The 17,701-nt window shown below is 38.3% G+C and overlaps 1 protein-coding gene across 6 annotated transcripts in view; it reads left to right on the forward strand.

Moving 5' to 3' along the window:
• TRPS1 (transcriptional repressor GATA binding 1) overlaps positions 1–17,701 on the forward strand; it is a 211,990-nt gene that overhangs the window by 45,816 nt on the left and 148,473 nt on the right. For 5 of the 6 annotated variants that reach the window (XM_074556097.1, XM_074556122.1, XM_074556102.1 and 2 more), the window contains one exon: positions 9,380–10,509. In XM_074556097.1, coding sequence (XP_074412198.1) covers positions 9,380–10,509 — 1,130 coding nt within the window. The remainder of the gene's footprint in view (positions 1–9,379; positions 10,510–17,701) is intronic. The other variant, XM_074556131.1, reaches the window with a different exon arrangement.

Raw genomic sequence — 17,701 nt, forward strand, 5'->3', positions numbered from 1 at the left:
TCACCCATAGCCAAAAAACACCCTCTCAACCCCAAAAGCAGCTTTTAGGGGGTATAATGAGCAAAACTGGGGATATATGTATGGTTTCACATACAGGTATTCAAATATTGGGAGTGTGTTTTGTAGTACCTAAAGAAAATTTTTCTGGGAGCTGTGTAAATAATCCAGTCTTTCTGGCATTCCTATTATGCAGATTTTAACTTGATATGAGTATTTAATGCAGCAGATTCCTTTGTCTTCTTGGAAAATGTTATTTTCTGTTGAAAATCTCCTGTACTTTTTGTTCCCATTTTTCTCTTTAAAGGTTTTTGGTTCATTTAGTTATAACAAATTCCATAGGATTGGGTGAAATCACTCAGCTGTTTTTGGGAGATTAACTTCCTTGCCAGTATAGATTTCAGAAAACATTCACTATCACATCTCTGAATTCCCAGGGAATGTGTTAATCAGCTTTATAGCTTTTATCAAAATAAGATTTGAAGTGAGTTCAATGGATCTTTTGCTGATGTGCTCACCATTACTTTTTCTTCACATTTAGTTAATTGATCAATCTCTATAGGCAACTTTGTCTTGTTGGATATTTGAGGATATTGGATATTGGGCTTTAGGCTTTGTGGACGTGCCTAAAGCAGTAGCCTTTATACTGGATCTAAAGACTTCACTTAAAGTAAAATTCAGGTGACTAAGTTAACAGCTATGATGCTGAAAGCTATTGCCTTTGCTGCTGTATGATTAAGTCTCCTTCTCTGTTTGATCTAATGACTCTTTAATGTGTATGGTAACGTCTAGAGACAGGCAAGTTGCTGGCAAGTAGAGAGCAGGCAGTCTTTATTCTAACCCCCAGTTTTTTAATGAGCAGTAATTGTGACAGCTTCAACAGGAAGGCTGGAGAGTGCTGTCTTGCACATAGCAGCCTATAGCTAAGGCATAGGACATGCCCAGCAATGGTGAAGAAGCAGGCTTGGATCCCCTCTGACAGAGCGAGGAAAGGAACCCACTTTTCCTGTTTCCTGAACAAGTGTTCAAGCCATTAGGCTATTGTATAAAAGGGAGCGTGACCCCATTTCCTGGTGTGTTTTAAAAGAGAATAGTGTCCCTCAAAGAAAGGACAGAAATGTCTGTGTTCAGGTAAGGGTTTCAGATGGCATGTCCCAAGGGAGAAGGGTATTTATGCATAAAGACAGACTGCAGTGATCAGCAGTTCTTATGGTTGCTTCATATTGTGTGTGCTACCTTTGAGGTGCTTCCTGCTCAGCACGACGCTGGTTCTGGAGCTCATTGGCACAGGTCTACCTCCTCTTCTATTCAGACATTAAAAAGATTATGACTGTACAATTTTTTTTTTTTTATTTAGTCCTCTGATTTTGATTGTTTCAAGGTTTTAGATCTAGACAGACATACAAAAAGACAAATTTCTGAAAAACATGGCGTAGTAAAAGCCATCATTAGGTTTGTTGATTGCATTTCAATGCACCTGGGGGTGGGGAGAGAAAGAAAAGGAATAACTGCATTATCTACTACTCCACAGAATAATATGAGATTATTGACAGTTGTTTTCTTCTATGGTTCTAGACATCCAATATTGTAAGAGTTGTCTTATACCACTCAGCCTAATGCTTTGTCATATGTGAATCACATAATGATTTGGGTTGGAAGGGACCTTAAACCTAATCGAGTTCCAGCCCTCCTGCTATAGGCAGGAACATCTTCCAGTAGACTAGGTTGCTCAGAGCCCCATCCAATCTGGCCTTGAACACTACCAGGGATTGGGCATCTCTGGGTAGAGCATCTATTGTTTCTCTGGGCAACCTGTTCCAGTCCTTCACTTGTTCTCCTGGTGAAGAATTTCTTCCTAATATCTTATTTAAACCTATCCACTTCCAGTTGGAGCTGTCACCCCTTGTTCTGTCATTACATGCTCTTATGAAAAGTTCCTCTTCAGCATTCTTGTGCCCTTTTAGGTACTGGAAGGCTGCTATAAATTCTCCCTAGAGCCTTCTCTTCTCCAGGCTGAACAGCCTGTCTTCATGGGAAAGGTGCTCCAGCCTTCTGATCATCTTCATGGCCTCCTCTGGACTCACTCCAGCAGGTCCATGTCTGCCTTATGCGGGACCCCCAGAGCTGGATACCCATCCCCAGATGGACCAGGTGGGGTCTCATGAGAGCAGAATAGAGGGGGAGAACCACTTCCCTTGACCTACTGGTTTCATACCTAAGTACATATAATGAACATTATATAATGTTATATATGTACTTATATAAGTACATATAATGAATAAGGCTAGCAACTGCTCCCAGATTTCACAGCAACCAAAAGCATTTCTGGATCTTCAGCCAGCAGGCTGCTCAGTGTCCTAGAATGTGATAGAAGTGCCCACACAGAGTCTGTAAAGCTCTTCCTCTTGTGTCCTTTATAAATCCCCAATGAGTTCTATGTGTCTGCATGGTGTTATGCCCTGATTCGTTTTTAGTGGTCTGGATTTCAATGTATCAAATCTGGCATGGTTTCTCAGGTTAGACATATGTAACTAGTATAAAGTCTGGTCTAACTAGGATTCAGCTGAATGAGAAACAGTGATTTTATTTGTAGGTTCTGCTTTTTGTCCTCCATGCTTTTATTAGCAGTTAGATTGAATATGAAGCTGTGAAGGTACGACTTAAGAAAATGTCAGAATTTTTAGGGGTGCAGTTGTAATCAGCAGTGCTTCTCATGATAAAGTTTTGGTGATTTTGGCAAAGTGATGAAGTGAGAATTAGAGACTGGTGGCCTAAACAAGTACAGCATTTTCTTTTTTGTATTATTAGCAAATCAAACCTTAAAGTTCTTTGTTATCAAGTGGGTTTCCTAGAAGGTGACACAGGCGCATAAGTGGTTGTTGACGTGAGCAAACATGCATATGAATGAATTTCATTTTCCTTGCATGCTTAGAAATGGATCCAAATTTTATATTGTTTGTCTCACTGATTTTGACTTAAATGTCCTTAATACAGGAATTAGAATTAACTAAACTGAACAACTGTTGCTGCTTATTATGTACCCCGATCTTGTTGAGTACATTGTGCCATGCTAGTTTTTGCAGCATATCTTAGAACAGAACGTGCATGAAGGTGGATGTCACACAAGGCTCACTTCATGTCAGCCATGTTGCAGACACCCTGGGCACTTTGCTGTTAAACTGAAAACTATCAAGCTCTCTTTGAGTGTTGCACCTGCACGTGGGCATACCTATTCATTTTGAATCTTACTTTTGGGTCATGATCAGGCTTGGAGGCTGCCTTGCACACTTGGGAGTGTCACTTCTCAGAAGCACAGGATTCAGTCATCTCTTTTAAACAACTGACATGAAAAAAAATGATGGGAGGTAGAGAAATTGGTGGTGGTAAATCACACATATAAAGAAGTCCATAGGCATTTGATTGGGAGCAACATATATGTATATTTGCTTCTTAATGCATATATAACTGCATATGTGCATATTTACAAATATTATGTGAAAAAGCACATGGAAGAGGTATTTAACTTCTATATTGACAATAGCCGCTAGGCAATGATTTGTATGATTATATGCAGTAGAAGTTCTTTATATCACTTCTGTGGAGATATTTGCACGTTTACTCTTCAGAAGGATGGATTGTGATTTACAGTGTGTCAGCTGCACTTACACAGTAAGTGCCTGAAAACATTGCCTTGCTCTGTGGCAGAAATAAGCTATTTTAGCTGCCTTGCAGTGAGAAGTAGTCTATACTAATATTAGAATATTCAGATGGACAGTTTGTGGAACAACTGATGTGATATATACTCACAGGCTTCAAAGCAAAGTTGTTTATGTGTTGATATTCCTTACCTTATTGCAGGGATATTTGGTAGTGTTTGAAGAGTGGCTAATAAAAACAGTTGGTGAGACCAGTAATATAAGTGCTTATACTTAAAGTTATAAGCTGCTAAGATGGTCTAGAGAAAGGATGAGAGCTCAAAAAATAAAGTTCCTGGAGAAAAAAGAAACCCACTAGGTTTTCTTCTGGTATAAATCAGTGCGAGTTTGCCTCTAAGCCTGTAAGTCTGTGTGAGTTTACAGTAGCCAAGGAACTGTCTGGTAATTTTATCTGTAGAGAATAGAAGGAATGGTGCTTCTTTAGATACTAGTCTAGTAGCACTAGTTAGCAAATGAAAGTCTTGATTTTCTCTTTCTTTCTTTTGTTGGTTTTGCACATCTGGTCTCCTGACCTTAATTTAAGTTCTGTTATTGTTCTGTCACAGTCTTTGTTTTAAAAATACTTATAAAATTCAAATGACACAAAAACTGTGTTGGGTTCAATGGCAACAGAATAAATCTCAAGAAGAATGCACTTACTTTGAATGAATGTGATCCCATAGCTTGCTTTCTTGTTTTGGTAAGTATGAACAGCCCAGAAAGCTAGGAGTTTGGCCTGAGTTTTTGCTTCACTTGTGCAACATAGATTTATGTACCTATAAATTAATCACAGTAAATAGTTTTAAGAATATACTCTGAAGATTCTCGTAGTTTAAAATGCAGAAAGAGAGTGAGAGGGAGTGAATTCTCCACAGGGGAGGTTAGAGAACTGGGTGGTGTTACACAAACTTGCATGAAAGCCAGGAATCTGTTCTGGCCTGCATGACATGAGGAACTTCATAAATGTGGGATGGTTAAAATGTTCTGGATGCTATATTGCACAAAGCAAATGAATAAACAAGAGCATTAGAAAATATTTTAGGATTAGAAGATTAAGAGTAATTGCAAAGGCAGACTGGATGGCTCAGAAGATTGGTAAGGGATCTGGAGCCTTTCACCTCCTGATTAGCCAAAGCTGTAACCCAGGTAAGAAAAAAAAGAAAAAAAAAAAAAAAAAAGATTAACGTTTGATGTTCCAGTGCAGATGGATTCTAATCAGTACTTGCAGAAGAAGCCAGGGTCAAAGACAGCTTTACTCTGAGCATATAATCCTTGTGGTTGAATCTCTTATGTGGGCATAGTTTCTGCTGGTAGAATTTTCTGCATGAAATACATGAGTGGGCAGATTTTCTCTTTCTTGGTGATTTTTTTCTGATTCTGTAAGAAGTATTTGTAAACTGGTTTGGTGTGATGGAATTTAGGACTGAATTTTGAAAAGCAGGGGAGAGAATAGGGATAGCATTTGGACCAAGGGCAAAATAAAAATCAAAGACCCATTAAAAAAAGAAAGAAGAAAGTACTTCTATTTGCTCAAGTCCATCTATTCCATGAAATCATTATCTTGACTAATTAATGTAGGCATATCTGTTGGAAACATATAGTGCAATTACACAGCTTTGTTGACGTACTTGCCAACATACTTTAGAAAGTACATCTTGAAACACTGTCAATTATCGTGCTGTCTTTTCTCCTTTTTCTGGCTGTTTTTGGAAATGTGTGTGGTGTTTGAGGAGATAGCTTAGTTGTATTAACACATGAGCTTCAGATTTTGACAATTTCCCCCACTGATGAATAAACTTAATGATTAAGAGTTTTGAGTTTATGGAAGTCTTACTGTGAAACATATTTCAGTCTAATCCCAGAATGAGACAGAGCTTTGAAGAGTAATTTTTAAAGAATATCAGTACAACCACATCTAGCACAAGAGTGGAAAAACCATTCTAATATCTGTCTTTTTTGTACAGCGTAATAATTAATACCAACTATATTGCCATAGTTGAGATGCTGCAGAAGTAAGTGATTATCCCAAGGTTTCATAAGCAAATGTTAGCAAAGGGAAGAATTAAGTCATGTTTCCACAGTCTGAACTTGTATGTTAGGTTCTCTTTAAAAAGAGAATTGTGAAGATTAATTTTCTCCTTTGTGTGTTGAGGGAACTGTTGATCTGTACTTGCTCCTATATTTCCTCTACAAGCTGTACTTCTGTTCGTGTCTGTTACTGGCCGTGTCACCAACTTTGGACTCCGGTGCTAGAACAGAATTGCAGAATTTTAGCATTGCTTTTGTTTAGGTTCTTTTTTATGTTGGGAAGAAGTGCCTACTTAAGGAAATGTAACTCTGTTAGAGCAGTGCAGGAGATGAAATTTTGTTGGGATTAGAATGAAATAAGGGAGCAAATACAAGAATCTATCACTTCTGATACCACACAGAAATGTGGATATTGATTGCTATAGTATGTATATCTCAATATCTATCTATCTATCTATCTATCTATCTATCTATCTATCTATCTATCTATCTCTCTATCTCTCTATCTCTCTGTCTGTCTCTCTGTCTCTCTGTCTCTCTGTCTGTATCTATCTATCCATCCATCCATCCATCTAGCCATATTCTGCTTTCTCTTTCTCCTTTACTTTTCTGCTTTATGGGGCAGATCAGAGAGAGCAGAAGGTGAAGGACAATTACATCCCCAGTGAAGAAGTTTAATGCCTGTACATAGACATCCAACATATAACTGGAAAATCCGGAAGTCAAGCCAAGATTTGAGCAAAGTGTGGGAATCCAAACAGTTCTGCAAATGTGTGGGTTTCTTTTAAATGTGGCTGGATGAAAGCTGAAACAGATTCAGTTTATACTGTCACTTCAAGTGCTTCTCCCAACCTCTCTGCATGGAAATCAGTTTCTTTAGTTGTCTTTGAATGACGACCTTCATGGAGCTTTCAGTAGGGTTTGCCATGTATGAAAGGAGGCTTTTGAGTGTAATAACATTAGGGTGACCCTGAATTACTTTTCACATGCATGGTCTAATGCAAAGAATTATTTTGAATTGTGGCAGGTATTCAGAGAAATTCCAAACCAATAACTGGTAATCAATTACATTCAAGTGGTGTAAAGATGTATCTCCCACATTACAAGAACTTCACACAAGCACTGTGGGAATATTTAATTCTACTTTATCCTCTTGTGATGCAGAGAAGGATGTATTAGCATGGAACACAAACTTGCTGTGTAGACCACTAAGCAGGATTAGCACAAGTTACAGAAGTGATGTGATTTAGAGTCCAGTGCAGAAAATAGTACTACTATATGTTTTACCAATGTTCTGAAATGAAAGTAATTAGCAGTGACTGGCAGCTGGGATTATTGTCACTCAGAGTTTGTAACTGGCGTCCACAGAGTGTCTGCAAAATAGGTTTGTTATCTGTAACTCTGTGGCTGAACATTGAGAGTAATCAGTGTATTTACTCATTAGAGCCATTTAAGGTAAAGCATATTGGTCAGTCTTCTGTGCATGCACAGAACAAACACACATATCTAATTAAATGAACGAAACCAGATCACCTTACAACTTATGTAATTATGCAGTGAACTGTTGTTATTTTCTGTTTACTTAATTGCATCAGTGCTTTAAGTTGTCTTTTGACACCACTAAGACTTTGAACATTGAAATGGTGCAGTGGATGAAGACCTTAAGTGCTAGATACTGGAAAGCAGGCCCAGATCCCACTTTTGTCAATGGGACCAGGCTCAGCGTGGCTTTGTCTCCAATTCTTGCCTGCCATAAAATAAATAAAGGGAGGTAACTCCTGCACTACAGAAGACCTGTTAAACATCTCTCTTGCAAAGAACCTCTTCAAAACCAAGTTCATAATTTGATAGCGAATGTAGGGTCCCAGTTGAAAGTGAAAATGTTGTTGCAACTAAGTCCTAATGATTTGGCTGCCCGACTCACCATTGCCTAATGAGATATGTTTCCTAAACAAATAGCAAGCCATTTTCAGTTTATTTAAGGAAGAGTTTTAACCAGACATGGGGATTTTGCTTCCTTAAGGAAAAAAATAAACAGAAGAAAGATTTGGAGGCTGAGTAGAGGCAGCTCATTATATCATGGTTTAGTAACTCATTGCCTCACTATACATGCTCAATTCTGATGAGGTATAAAGGACAGCATTTCATTTTCTGAGCTAAATGGCTAAAAGGCATTATTAATATTACATTTAAAAATGTTTACATTTCATGCTCTCTGTATGTCTGAGTCTTTCCATTTGGTGTGATACTCAATGAGCAGTGATCATGTTATCTTTGTGGCATAGCTGTTGAGGAGGAGAAGAAAAATAATTACACCATTTGCCTAATGCATTAGAACTGAAACCTACAGAAATGTAGTAACACACTTACTGGTTGGGGAGAATGCAAATCAAACTCTGCAAGGCTCGATTTTATACTCTCTGTTAGACATTTTCTGGGTGTAAAAATTGAGAATATGTCACAAGGGAGCTTCCACCCATGTCTACACCATGTGGCGTAGACTGGATGATGGCAAAGGAGTCGATGTCTGTGGATTTTGGGAATTATCTTCTGGATGCTGTACACTATTTGCTACTCAGAAAAAGAAGCTGTGCAATGGTGACATTTTTGTCAAGAGATTGTTTCTTTGGCCTTCAAACCAGTTGTACAGGAGCAGCAAATCTCCCCCTGATGTCAGGGGCAGGTGTGGTGCACTCCTGGGAAGGGCAGGCCTGCCTTGCTGTGAGAACACGGGCTTTAATAGCATCAGCCCTGGAAGCCTTCTTCCCTTCCTGCAGAGCATTTTGCTCAGACATCATCAGAACAGTTAAGCAGACCTACCTTATTTTTTGTGTGTGTAATTAGTGATGTCATGGGCTTGGGTGTGGTAGTTTTCTTTGCCACATGCCATTTTTCTACTGTAGTTTTTCCATCCTTGTTTTACTAAATTGAGCTCTGTGCATGAGAGGAACAGAAGATTTCCTTGGAGAATGTCTGCAGTGAGTAATCCTTGAGAAAACTGCCTTTTGTTTGAGACATCAGCCAGTATGGCTCTATGAAAAGGCATTCTGGTGGATACTGGATACTCATGTAGGAATGATCTTTGTAAGAATTGGTCGTACTCCCGACACAACAAACTGAATTTGTTACTTGAAATTAAATTTTTCTTGCTTGAATTTAGAAAGCAATTCTCTTTGTAAAACACAAATATGATTAAAGCATCTGAGTCAAAAGACTGAGGATTGGTTTTTTCTTCCACACCTGGTATAGTCTCCCAGGAAAGTCTGCTTTCAAAGGGTTCAGAGCTGTGGGAACTGGTTTTTGGATCTTCTGTCAGTGATACTATTTAATGATACAGTGAAGGAAGGAACAGTCCTATCAGCACTAAGATAATCTTCTGCACGTTTGCCTCAGTCTCTGCAAATCAATGTATTTGTTATTCATATGGCATATATATTCAGCTATGAGAAACATTTAAAAATATTCATCAACAAATGTTAAATACAAATGTGAGGGTATATGTATGATATCTTACATGTTACACATGAAAATGATGGCAGTGATTAATAAAAGAAGCTTATGAATCAATTCCTCTCTATTTCTCTTTCCCCCTACTTCCACTCCTTGCTATTTGAATAAATATACAGTGGAGCTAAAATGACCTTATTCTTTATTCACAGGTTACATTAGGTGGAACCTTCATTGGAATTGGGCGGAAAACTCCAGATTGCCAAGGCAACACCAAGTACTTCCGCTGCAAATTCTGCAATTTCACCTACATGGGCAACTCCTCCACTGAACTAGAGCAACACTTCTTACAGACTCACCCAAACAAAATGAAAGCAGCCCTTCCCTCCTCTGATACTGGTAAAACTTCAGAGAAAAACTCCAATAAATCCAGTCCTACTCTTCGACCATGTGATTCTGGAGACTTGGGGAAGTGGCAAGACAGAATCACTGTAAAAGCAGGAGATGATACGCCAGTTGGATATTCGGTGCCCATCAAGCCAATAGATTCCTCTAGACAAAATGGTACCGATACTACCAGTTACTACTGGTGTAAATTTTGCAGTTTCAGCTGTGAATCGTCCAGCTCTTTGAAACTATTAGAACATTACAGCAAACAGCATGGGGGAAGCCAGGCAGGAAGCCTCCACCCAGATCTGAATGATAAGCTTTCTAGGGGATCTGTCATTAACCAGAATGATCTAGCCAAAAATGCAGATGGGGAGTTAGTGACAAAGACAGAAAAGGGTGCGAGTGTGGCAAAAAAGAAAGACTTGAGTAGCAAAGGAGCAGAGGACAGCATGGTGACAAGCTACAACTGTCAGTTTTGTGACTTTAGGTACTCAAAGAGCCATGGCCCAGATGTAATAGTGGTGGGCCCACTTCTCCGTCACTATCAGCAGCTACACAACATTCATAAGTGTACCATTAAGCACTGTCAGTTCTGTCCCCGAGGCCTCTGCAGCCCAGAAAAGCACCTTGGAGAAATTACTTACCCATTTGCTTGCAGAAAAAGTAATTGTTCCCACTGTGCTCTCTTGCTTTTGCACCTGTCTCCAGGGGTGACAGGAAGCTCTAGAGTCAAACACCAGTGCCATCAGTGCTCATTCTCCACTCCCGACGTGGACGTTCTCCTGCTCCACTATGAGAATGCACACGAAGGCCAAGCGTCCGATGTCAAACCAGAAACAAACGCCCTGCCAGGGGCAGAGGGGCCGCTGACGCTCAAGGAGAACAAAGAACACTCATGTACCAAATGTGACTTTACCACCCAGGTGGAAGAAGAGATTTCCCGACACTACAGGTATGGTGAAGTTTCAAGTGATTAATGATTGGAACCCAAACAGCCCCCCCCCCTATAGTTTCTTAATTAAATGCCACCATTCCTCAAACATTTGAGGAAGCTGGAAATCAAAATAGGAATGTGTATAGATATAAATCTTTACAGCCAGAGTCCAATCCAACATCCACTTTGTTTTGGAAAGCCACCAGCTAAGTTGGTGGATTTAATTATACATTTAAACCTGTGCAGAGGAGAGGGAAATTTGGATTTGTGTGCAGATGCTAAAGTTTCAGCATATTTGAGGTTTGGTCAGCTATTTTCCACCCAGAATCTTTTAGGTACTATAGGTGCTATTTTAGTTTAGGCTTTTTCTGAGAAAGTTGGCATCTTCATTCAGTCAGGGAACACAAATGGCTTTACTTTCCAAGATAGACTGTGAACCCTTTATGCTCCATCACAGTGCTTCAATGTGTTACCTTTTTGTAGTATTTTCCATTCCCAAGTCCAGCAATGTAATAATTAGTTTAAGAGCATTCCACTGCTGTTTTGGTGTTCGTTTCCCACTGGGAGCAGACACTCTTTTGTCTGTTGATGTCATTCCCCAAGATCCTTTTGCAGATGCTTATTTTCGTGTTGCTGGTTTACAGTGTCATTCTATTTATTTTAAATGCTAATGTTCCTATTTGGAGGTGGATGCAGCCAGTCTCCTGACTCAGTCTGACACAATGTCATAGTAGCAGCCAACTCCCTGCTAAACTTCTTGGGTCAGTTCCTGGGCTGTTGTAAACTGGCAGTCCAGTTTGCATCAGAGGAGGAGCTGGCTCTTAGAGTTTGTAAAGAGCAACAGTTATGTGCCACTGCAAAAGTGATGTTAAATATTAGAAAATCATGTGGAATATGTTAATAGTTAAGGCTAATGCGTCAACAACAACGGAAAACTTCAGTATCTATCTCATCTAAAAGATCTTTGTGTGGAAGTCAGCTAGAATGAAGACAAAAGAAGATGCATTTTCAAAGCTAAAGCTTTGTTAAAAGCTCAAGAAACTGTGCCATGTTTAATAGATTCCAAGACATCCAAAATTAACAAAGGCAGACTGGGGCATGATACTTTAATAGAGATTAAAGCTGGGGGCATCCAAATGTTGCCCAACAGAGGGCTGCATTGGCAATATATCAGGAGTCTATTTAGAAAAAAAAAAAAGAGCAGATTGCTCATCTTTAATTTGGAGCTAGGGCCCACAGAGGATTCAGGTCCCAGCATGCAGTTCCCCATTTTTGATCCAAGTGGGCCTGAGGGATGTTGTGTGGATTAATTAGTTAATGTTTGTAAACTGCTTTGAAGATGAAAAGTGGTATCTAAGTTCCAAGCATTATTATAACAGCTTTGAGCCATGCTGAAGAACTCCATAGGCAGCACTTTGTCCACTGCTGGGGCATGGCATGATCTTTTTTTAGTGGTTAAGTAACTGGAAGATTGAAATGGCTCCTTTACTGAAAGAATCCAACCTTTTATTTTGCTGCAACTGGTAATTTAAGTTTTAACAAGCATGCTGAGCTAGGATCCTTTTTCCCAAGAAGGGAGAAGCCATGACTTTCAAAATGAAGTGCTAAGTCTGAGATGGGGTACTTGTAGCTGCTCCTTTAAAAGGGCTCAGCACCCTGCAGTTCTGACAGTAGTCACAGGGAACTGAACTTTGGAAAATCAAGAGATACACTTTAAGCATTTTAGTCACAAATTGTTTGTCTAAGATTAGGCTATTTTGTTTAAAACACTTGAGCAACCTACTCTGTAAACCCCGGTCTATGACATTATTGACTACTCGGAGGGCATGTGTAAAACAAAATACAATGTCCCCATAACTGCTAACTTCTTTCCCTTTCTCCTGTAATTCCCCCTTGATAACTTAAATTTTATTTCTTTTCTACTTGTACTGCTGATGTTTTCCCCCACTGTCCATCTTTTTTAAAATCACATGAGTTAGTTCAGTTTATTTGCTCTGTAATGGCAAACACCAGCAGGTTTTATTGTTTTTCTATGTATAACCTAATTTTCACTCTATCAAACTAAAACTTCTGAGACATTATAACTTTTCTTTCTATTACTATTACTATTACCAGGCTTTATTTTTTTTTTTTTAGTAGAAGTCTGGCATGTATCAGATAAGTGTTTTCTTTCCCTTTTTGTAATTTAGAACCTAAAGACAGAGTACAGTTCAGATTTTAAGAAGTAGAACATCTATAAAATAGTAGTGTTGGTTGATAGACAGAAACATGCTAATGTAGTCAGCTCACAGCCAACTGGTCTTCTCTGTTTCTTAATCAGAATTTGTCTCAACAATTTTATGCCACACATAATGGATATCTGATGTATTTAAAATGCTGTACATGCCCATGTCTCTAAAACCTCTTCATTTATATAATAAGGAGCTGAATGGATTCTAACAGTAAACATAATACTAAACATTAAGGTAGTGGAAAAAAATGTTCTGCTGTTCCCATGTTTAGATTTAGCCTTGATAATCTGGAGTATCAGTGTTGGCTTTAGATGCTGCTTACATATTTTGATTCATAGATTTTTTTCTCTGCACTGTTTTAATTTTTGAGTCATGTGTCTGAACAACATGCCTAATTTATTTTATTATTTATTTTGCTTCCTTTTGGCTCTATATCTACAACTTCACTGTGTATTGCTAGCTAAAAAATTTCTAATATCCCAATGTTATTCCTTAGCAGCCATGTATTTGCAACAGTATTAGAATTTGCAAAAGCAGTTCTTTCCAATTTTTCTTTCCACAGAAATGTATATTTACACTTAGCAATCATTCAGTATTTCTTGACATGATTATTTGAGAGCTGTTCATTTTAATCTGAAGTCAATGAATCACATAGCACTTCAGTTTACTTGTATTTAAACTTCACTAAAATTTGCTTATTCAAATAAATCCTTAGAAGATTTATTGGCCTCCATTTTCCACTAATTCTGCTACTACTCATTTTCCATTATACCTCTGAGGAATCAGATACTATTCATTTTCATTGCAAAGCTTAGTTTTTTCTTAAAACTGTCTGGTATTCTGATGAGCCAGAAGATGCCAACACTTTTAATTTAGATAAAAATCAGACTGAGTATTTGGGCAAATTTTGCATGTTGTTTCACTTAGTCTAGAGATTATTTTCCTGCTTGTTCCAAAGTAATTAATTTTGATTATTTTTGTAAAATCATAGCAAGTTCTTGCAGAAGTGCCTCTTTTTTTTTTATAACTTCGCTAAAATGCGGGAAAACAGTGCATTTTTTCAGTTTATCAAACGATAGAATTTTTCGTGTAAAACCTTACTTGACTGAAAGCATTTGATCAGTGCTAGTTATAATTAGAAGTGCTATGCTGAAAAATCTTTTAAGCTTTTTAAAAACAAGGTAGGATAGTGATTCATTAAATTGCAAAATATGATATGAAAATAAAGACTCAAATGAAATAGAAGCTTTGGCAATGGGGCAGAATAATTTTTCTAATAAATAATTTTGAAAATGTGGATGGCAGCAGTTTTGTAAGGCTCTCTTTGGAAATTAATTTCGAGTTAATGAAATAATTCTTTACCTCTCAAAGATAAAGGAGGCAGAAGGGCAAAAGGCAAAGGGGTACTTGGGGCTTGTGTCTTCTCAGTGCCTGGGCTGCAGCTCAGGGATGGGGTGCTGGGGACAGGGCTGTTGGGACTGACCCTCAGACTCTCAGGCACAAAAAGCCAGAGCAGGGTATCAGACATGCAGATTATGGAAATGTGGCACCTTTGGGACACTTCCCCCAGAGAAGAAACTCCCGGGAAAAAATGTCAATTGAGGCCCACCAGCTCCCAGTTTTAGAGCAAAGCAGAAACCTTCACTCAGTGAAGGCCCTCAGCAGCAGCTATGAGGGCCGTTTCCATGCTCCTGACACCTTAATTCACTGCTCTGAACTTGTTTGCTCTTGCCAATGGCTTTTGCTCTCCTTTGATCTCAGTCTTGCTCTTCACTCTGCCCTGTCTCCTCTCTGTTCTAACACTGCGCTGCATTTTCTTCCTTGCTTTGCTGGCTGTCTTTTCTTCTGAAAAGCTTGAGTGCAGCACCCATCTCAAAAGTTAACTTTCTTACAAACCTGTTTCTTCATGAGAAATGATAGTAATTATTATATTTATAATTAAAATAAAATGTGAAAAAATGGAAGTGAGACGACAGCCTTACCTCCTTCCAGAATATTTTCTATGCCCTAGAGCCTAGGACTGTCTTCAGGTAATTAAAAAAAAAAAAATTACTTGTTTTGTAGAAGATGGTGTTTTGTAATACTTCAGACTAGTTAGAAGTATGTCAACAAGACTTAATTAACCACTGGCTAATGTAGGGAGTCTTGCAGCCTGTTAGGAAGTTCAAATAAAGAACATTAAATCCATAAAAAACTCCAACCTATGTATAATCTCTCCAACGTAAAGATTTTGTGAGGGAAAATCCTTATATTTTACGGTGCTCAATTCAAGTACTTTTCAGTACAAATAATGATAAGATTTTTTACAGTTCTCAGAAGGTTTTTCGTGAATTTCTTGATATTTAATCTTGGGATTGGGCCATAAATGTTTTACTGTCCACAAATAATCAGGTCATTGCTTTATTTTCTAGTACAAACGATAATGCTAAGTGACCTCAGTGGATGAGATAACATTGCCAGCCCAATGCCATATTGCAGAGAATGCCAGTTTGTGGCTTGAACCTGCTGTTAGTGTTCTTGAGGACTGTATAAACAATAACAAAGAAGGAAGAGTGCTGTTTTCTTCTTCATTTACATCGCTTTCTTCCATCCCAAGATTTTCCTCTTCTTAGAGTAGCTCTGTACCAACACACAGTATTGCATCAGACAAATTCAGAGTTTCAGATGGTATAGCTGTGGTCTAGCTGTAAAGTGTAACTTTGAGGTAAAGCACAGGAATGTTTCTTGTGTACTTTGCCGGCTGGAATTCTTTAAATTTTGTTTCTTAGCCTTGAGGAGCTTTGTACACAACTCTAGATGTAACTTGGGCCTTTAGAAGCATAGAGTAGACTTAATTTCTAGTAAAAGAGAAATCAAACACTGCAAATTTGTTTCCCTGCTTGCTGTCAGGGTGGAGTGAAAACTGAGAAGAAAACATTTTCTTTTTATGCCTTGTTCTGGGAAAGAATAAGTTTCCAACTTTCAAAAGTTTTCTAATGGCTGATGATAGTTACTATTTTATTATTTGGGACTGTGACTTATATTGGACAGCTCCAAACTTTAGTTTACATATTGGAGCTTGGGGATTGAATAATACACAGGACAAGCCCATATGAAGTATCACGATTTATAATGTTGATGGCAGATTTTTAATGCATACTGGAAACTATACATTCTGAAAAAAAAAGCCTGTTGGGTTACTATCTACTGAAGTATATCTTCATTTTTTTCACATCACAGTGCTTATCACAGTCTCATAGAAGAATGAAGGAATGCTTAAATGACTGTCTTTGAATCAGTTGGAAATAATTTAAATTAGCAAACCTTTAATGTAATAAGGGTGATTGTATCTGGGCCTCAGCCATGTAGTTACAACTGCATGTAATATTCAGCATTTATTTGTGTCCTCAGAAGTGTGGTGTATATGGCTCCTGATCAAAAACATTTAGCCAGTGTGGAATGGAAAAATAAAAAAAGACAAGTTAGGCAGAAAAAGATCAGCTGTTTGGAGGTGTGATATCTGTAGATGAGAGCCAAGTTAGGAAGGGGGTTAGCTATTGAAATGGCCAAGTTAAACAAGAGACACTTAGGGCTAAGTAGTGTCCCAAAGGATTGATAAACTTTCACATGGGGAGTGTATGTGGTTGAGCCATTAGCCCCAAATGGTGTCTTGTTTAACTTGGCTTTTAAGATAACTAGCCCCTGTCTAACTTGGACTTCTCTGATGGTATCCCACCTTTACAGGGCTGACCCTCTTTATAACTTGGCTTTTTGTATTTATAAAATGGTTTTGATCAGATAGCACTCTTTTTTTTTTTTTTTTTTTTGGTTCAGGAGAGAATTAAGCTTGGTTTAGAAAAGAATTGAGTTGCAAGAGAGAATATATTAGTGTCACATTGAGAGACAAGCTGATATTTATAAAACATAATTGTAGAATGAAGGAAAAGGAACATGGCCAGAGCAAGATTTTAACCCACAGCTTGCTCTCCCACAAGTAAATTTTGTTGCCATAAGGCTGTGTGGAGAAAAACTGAATTTATTTTTTGCATAATGGAACAAGACCATCTAGTCCCTTAAAATGAATATAAATATGGAAAATGACAAAAAGAAAACTGATATTGCAAAAGGGCTGAAAAGCATGAATCTGAATGTGTACTCATGTCTGTGCGCTGACACAACTGCAAGAAAATCAGACAATGTAAATAACATATGTTTTGTTTTTCCAACAAAAGGAGAGAAGGAAGGCAAGGGGGTTTAATAAGTTTGGCAAGCTGTCCCTTCTAAACTATCATAGTCTAAAAGGGACATTTTGTGTATCATTCCAATTCTACAGATGCACTGAGAGCCAAATCCTGCTCTTACTGAAGTCAATGGGAGTTTTGCCATTGACTTCACTGAGACAAAGATTTGGCCTTAAAAGAATTAATTCTAACAATTGGAGTCAAGGCAGTAACAGATCTCTCATACAAGTTTTGTCCTGTGTGGATAGTGAAAGGCTCATTTTTTTAGTTTGGCTAAAGACACTGCTGAGACTCTGAATGCCTGGGGTGTGGATTTGTGAGCGTGTCTGTAGGGAGAAGCTCTCGCAGAGTTCTGTACATTTTGCAGGGCAGGGATGAAATTTTGCTCTGCTTTGGTAGGATTCCGGGTGCATTGGGGCCCCGAGCCTGATGAAAGGCTCTGACCACTCCTGTGCTATGAACAATTATTCATAATGGCGTTAGAGAGCTCATAAACAGTGTTCTGTTCCTATGATAGATACAGTAAGTGGCTAACATGTTGTTCTCATGTAGCAACATATGCTTTACATAATTTAGTAATGCAGTACTTTTTATAGGCTTTTAGAGTAAAAACAGGAAGGCGTGCTATTCCACTCTGTTCCATAGCTCCTACCCAAGAATTTCTATATTTGACGGGAAAGGCAGTTTGTAGTGACACAGCCAACTATTGTGCTTTATCTTTAGAGATGCATCTTTTTAAGTTGTGTTAAAATGTCCATA

Source organism: Zonotrichia albicollis, chromosome 1, assembly GCF_047830755.1.
Source record: "Zonotrichia albicollis isolate bZonAlb1 chromosome 1, bZonAlb1.hap1, whole genome shotgun sequence".
NCBI lineage: Eukaryota > Metazoa > Chordata > Aves > Passeriformes > Passerellidae > Zonotrichia > Zonotrichia albicollis.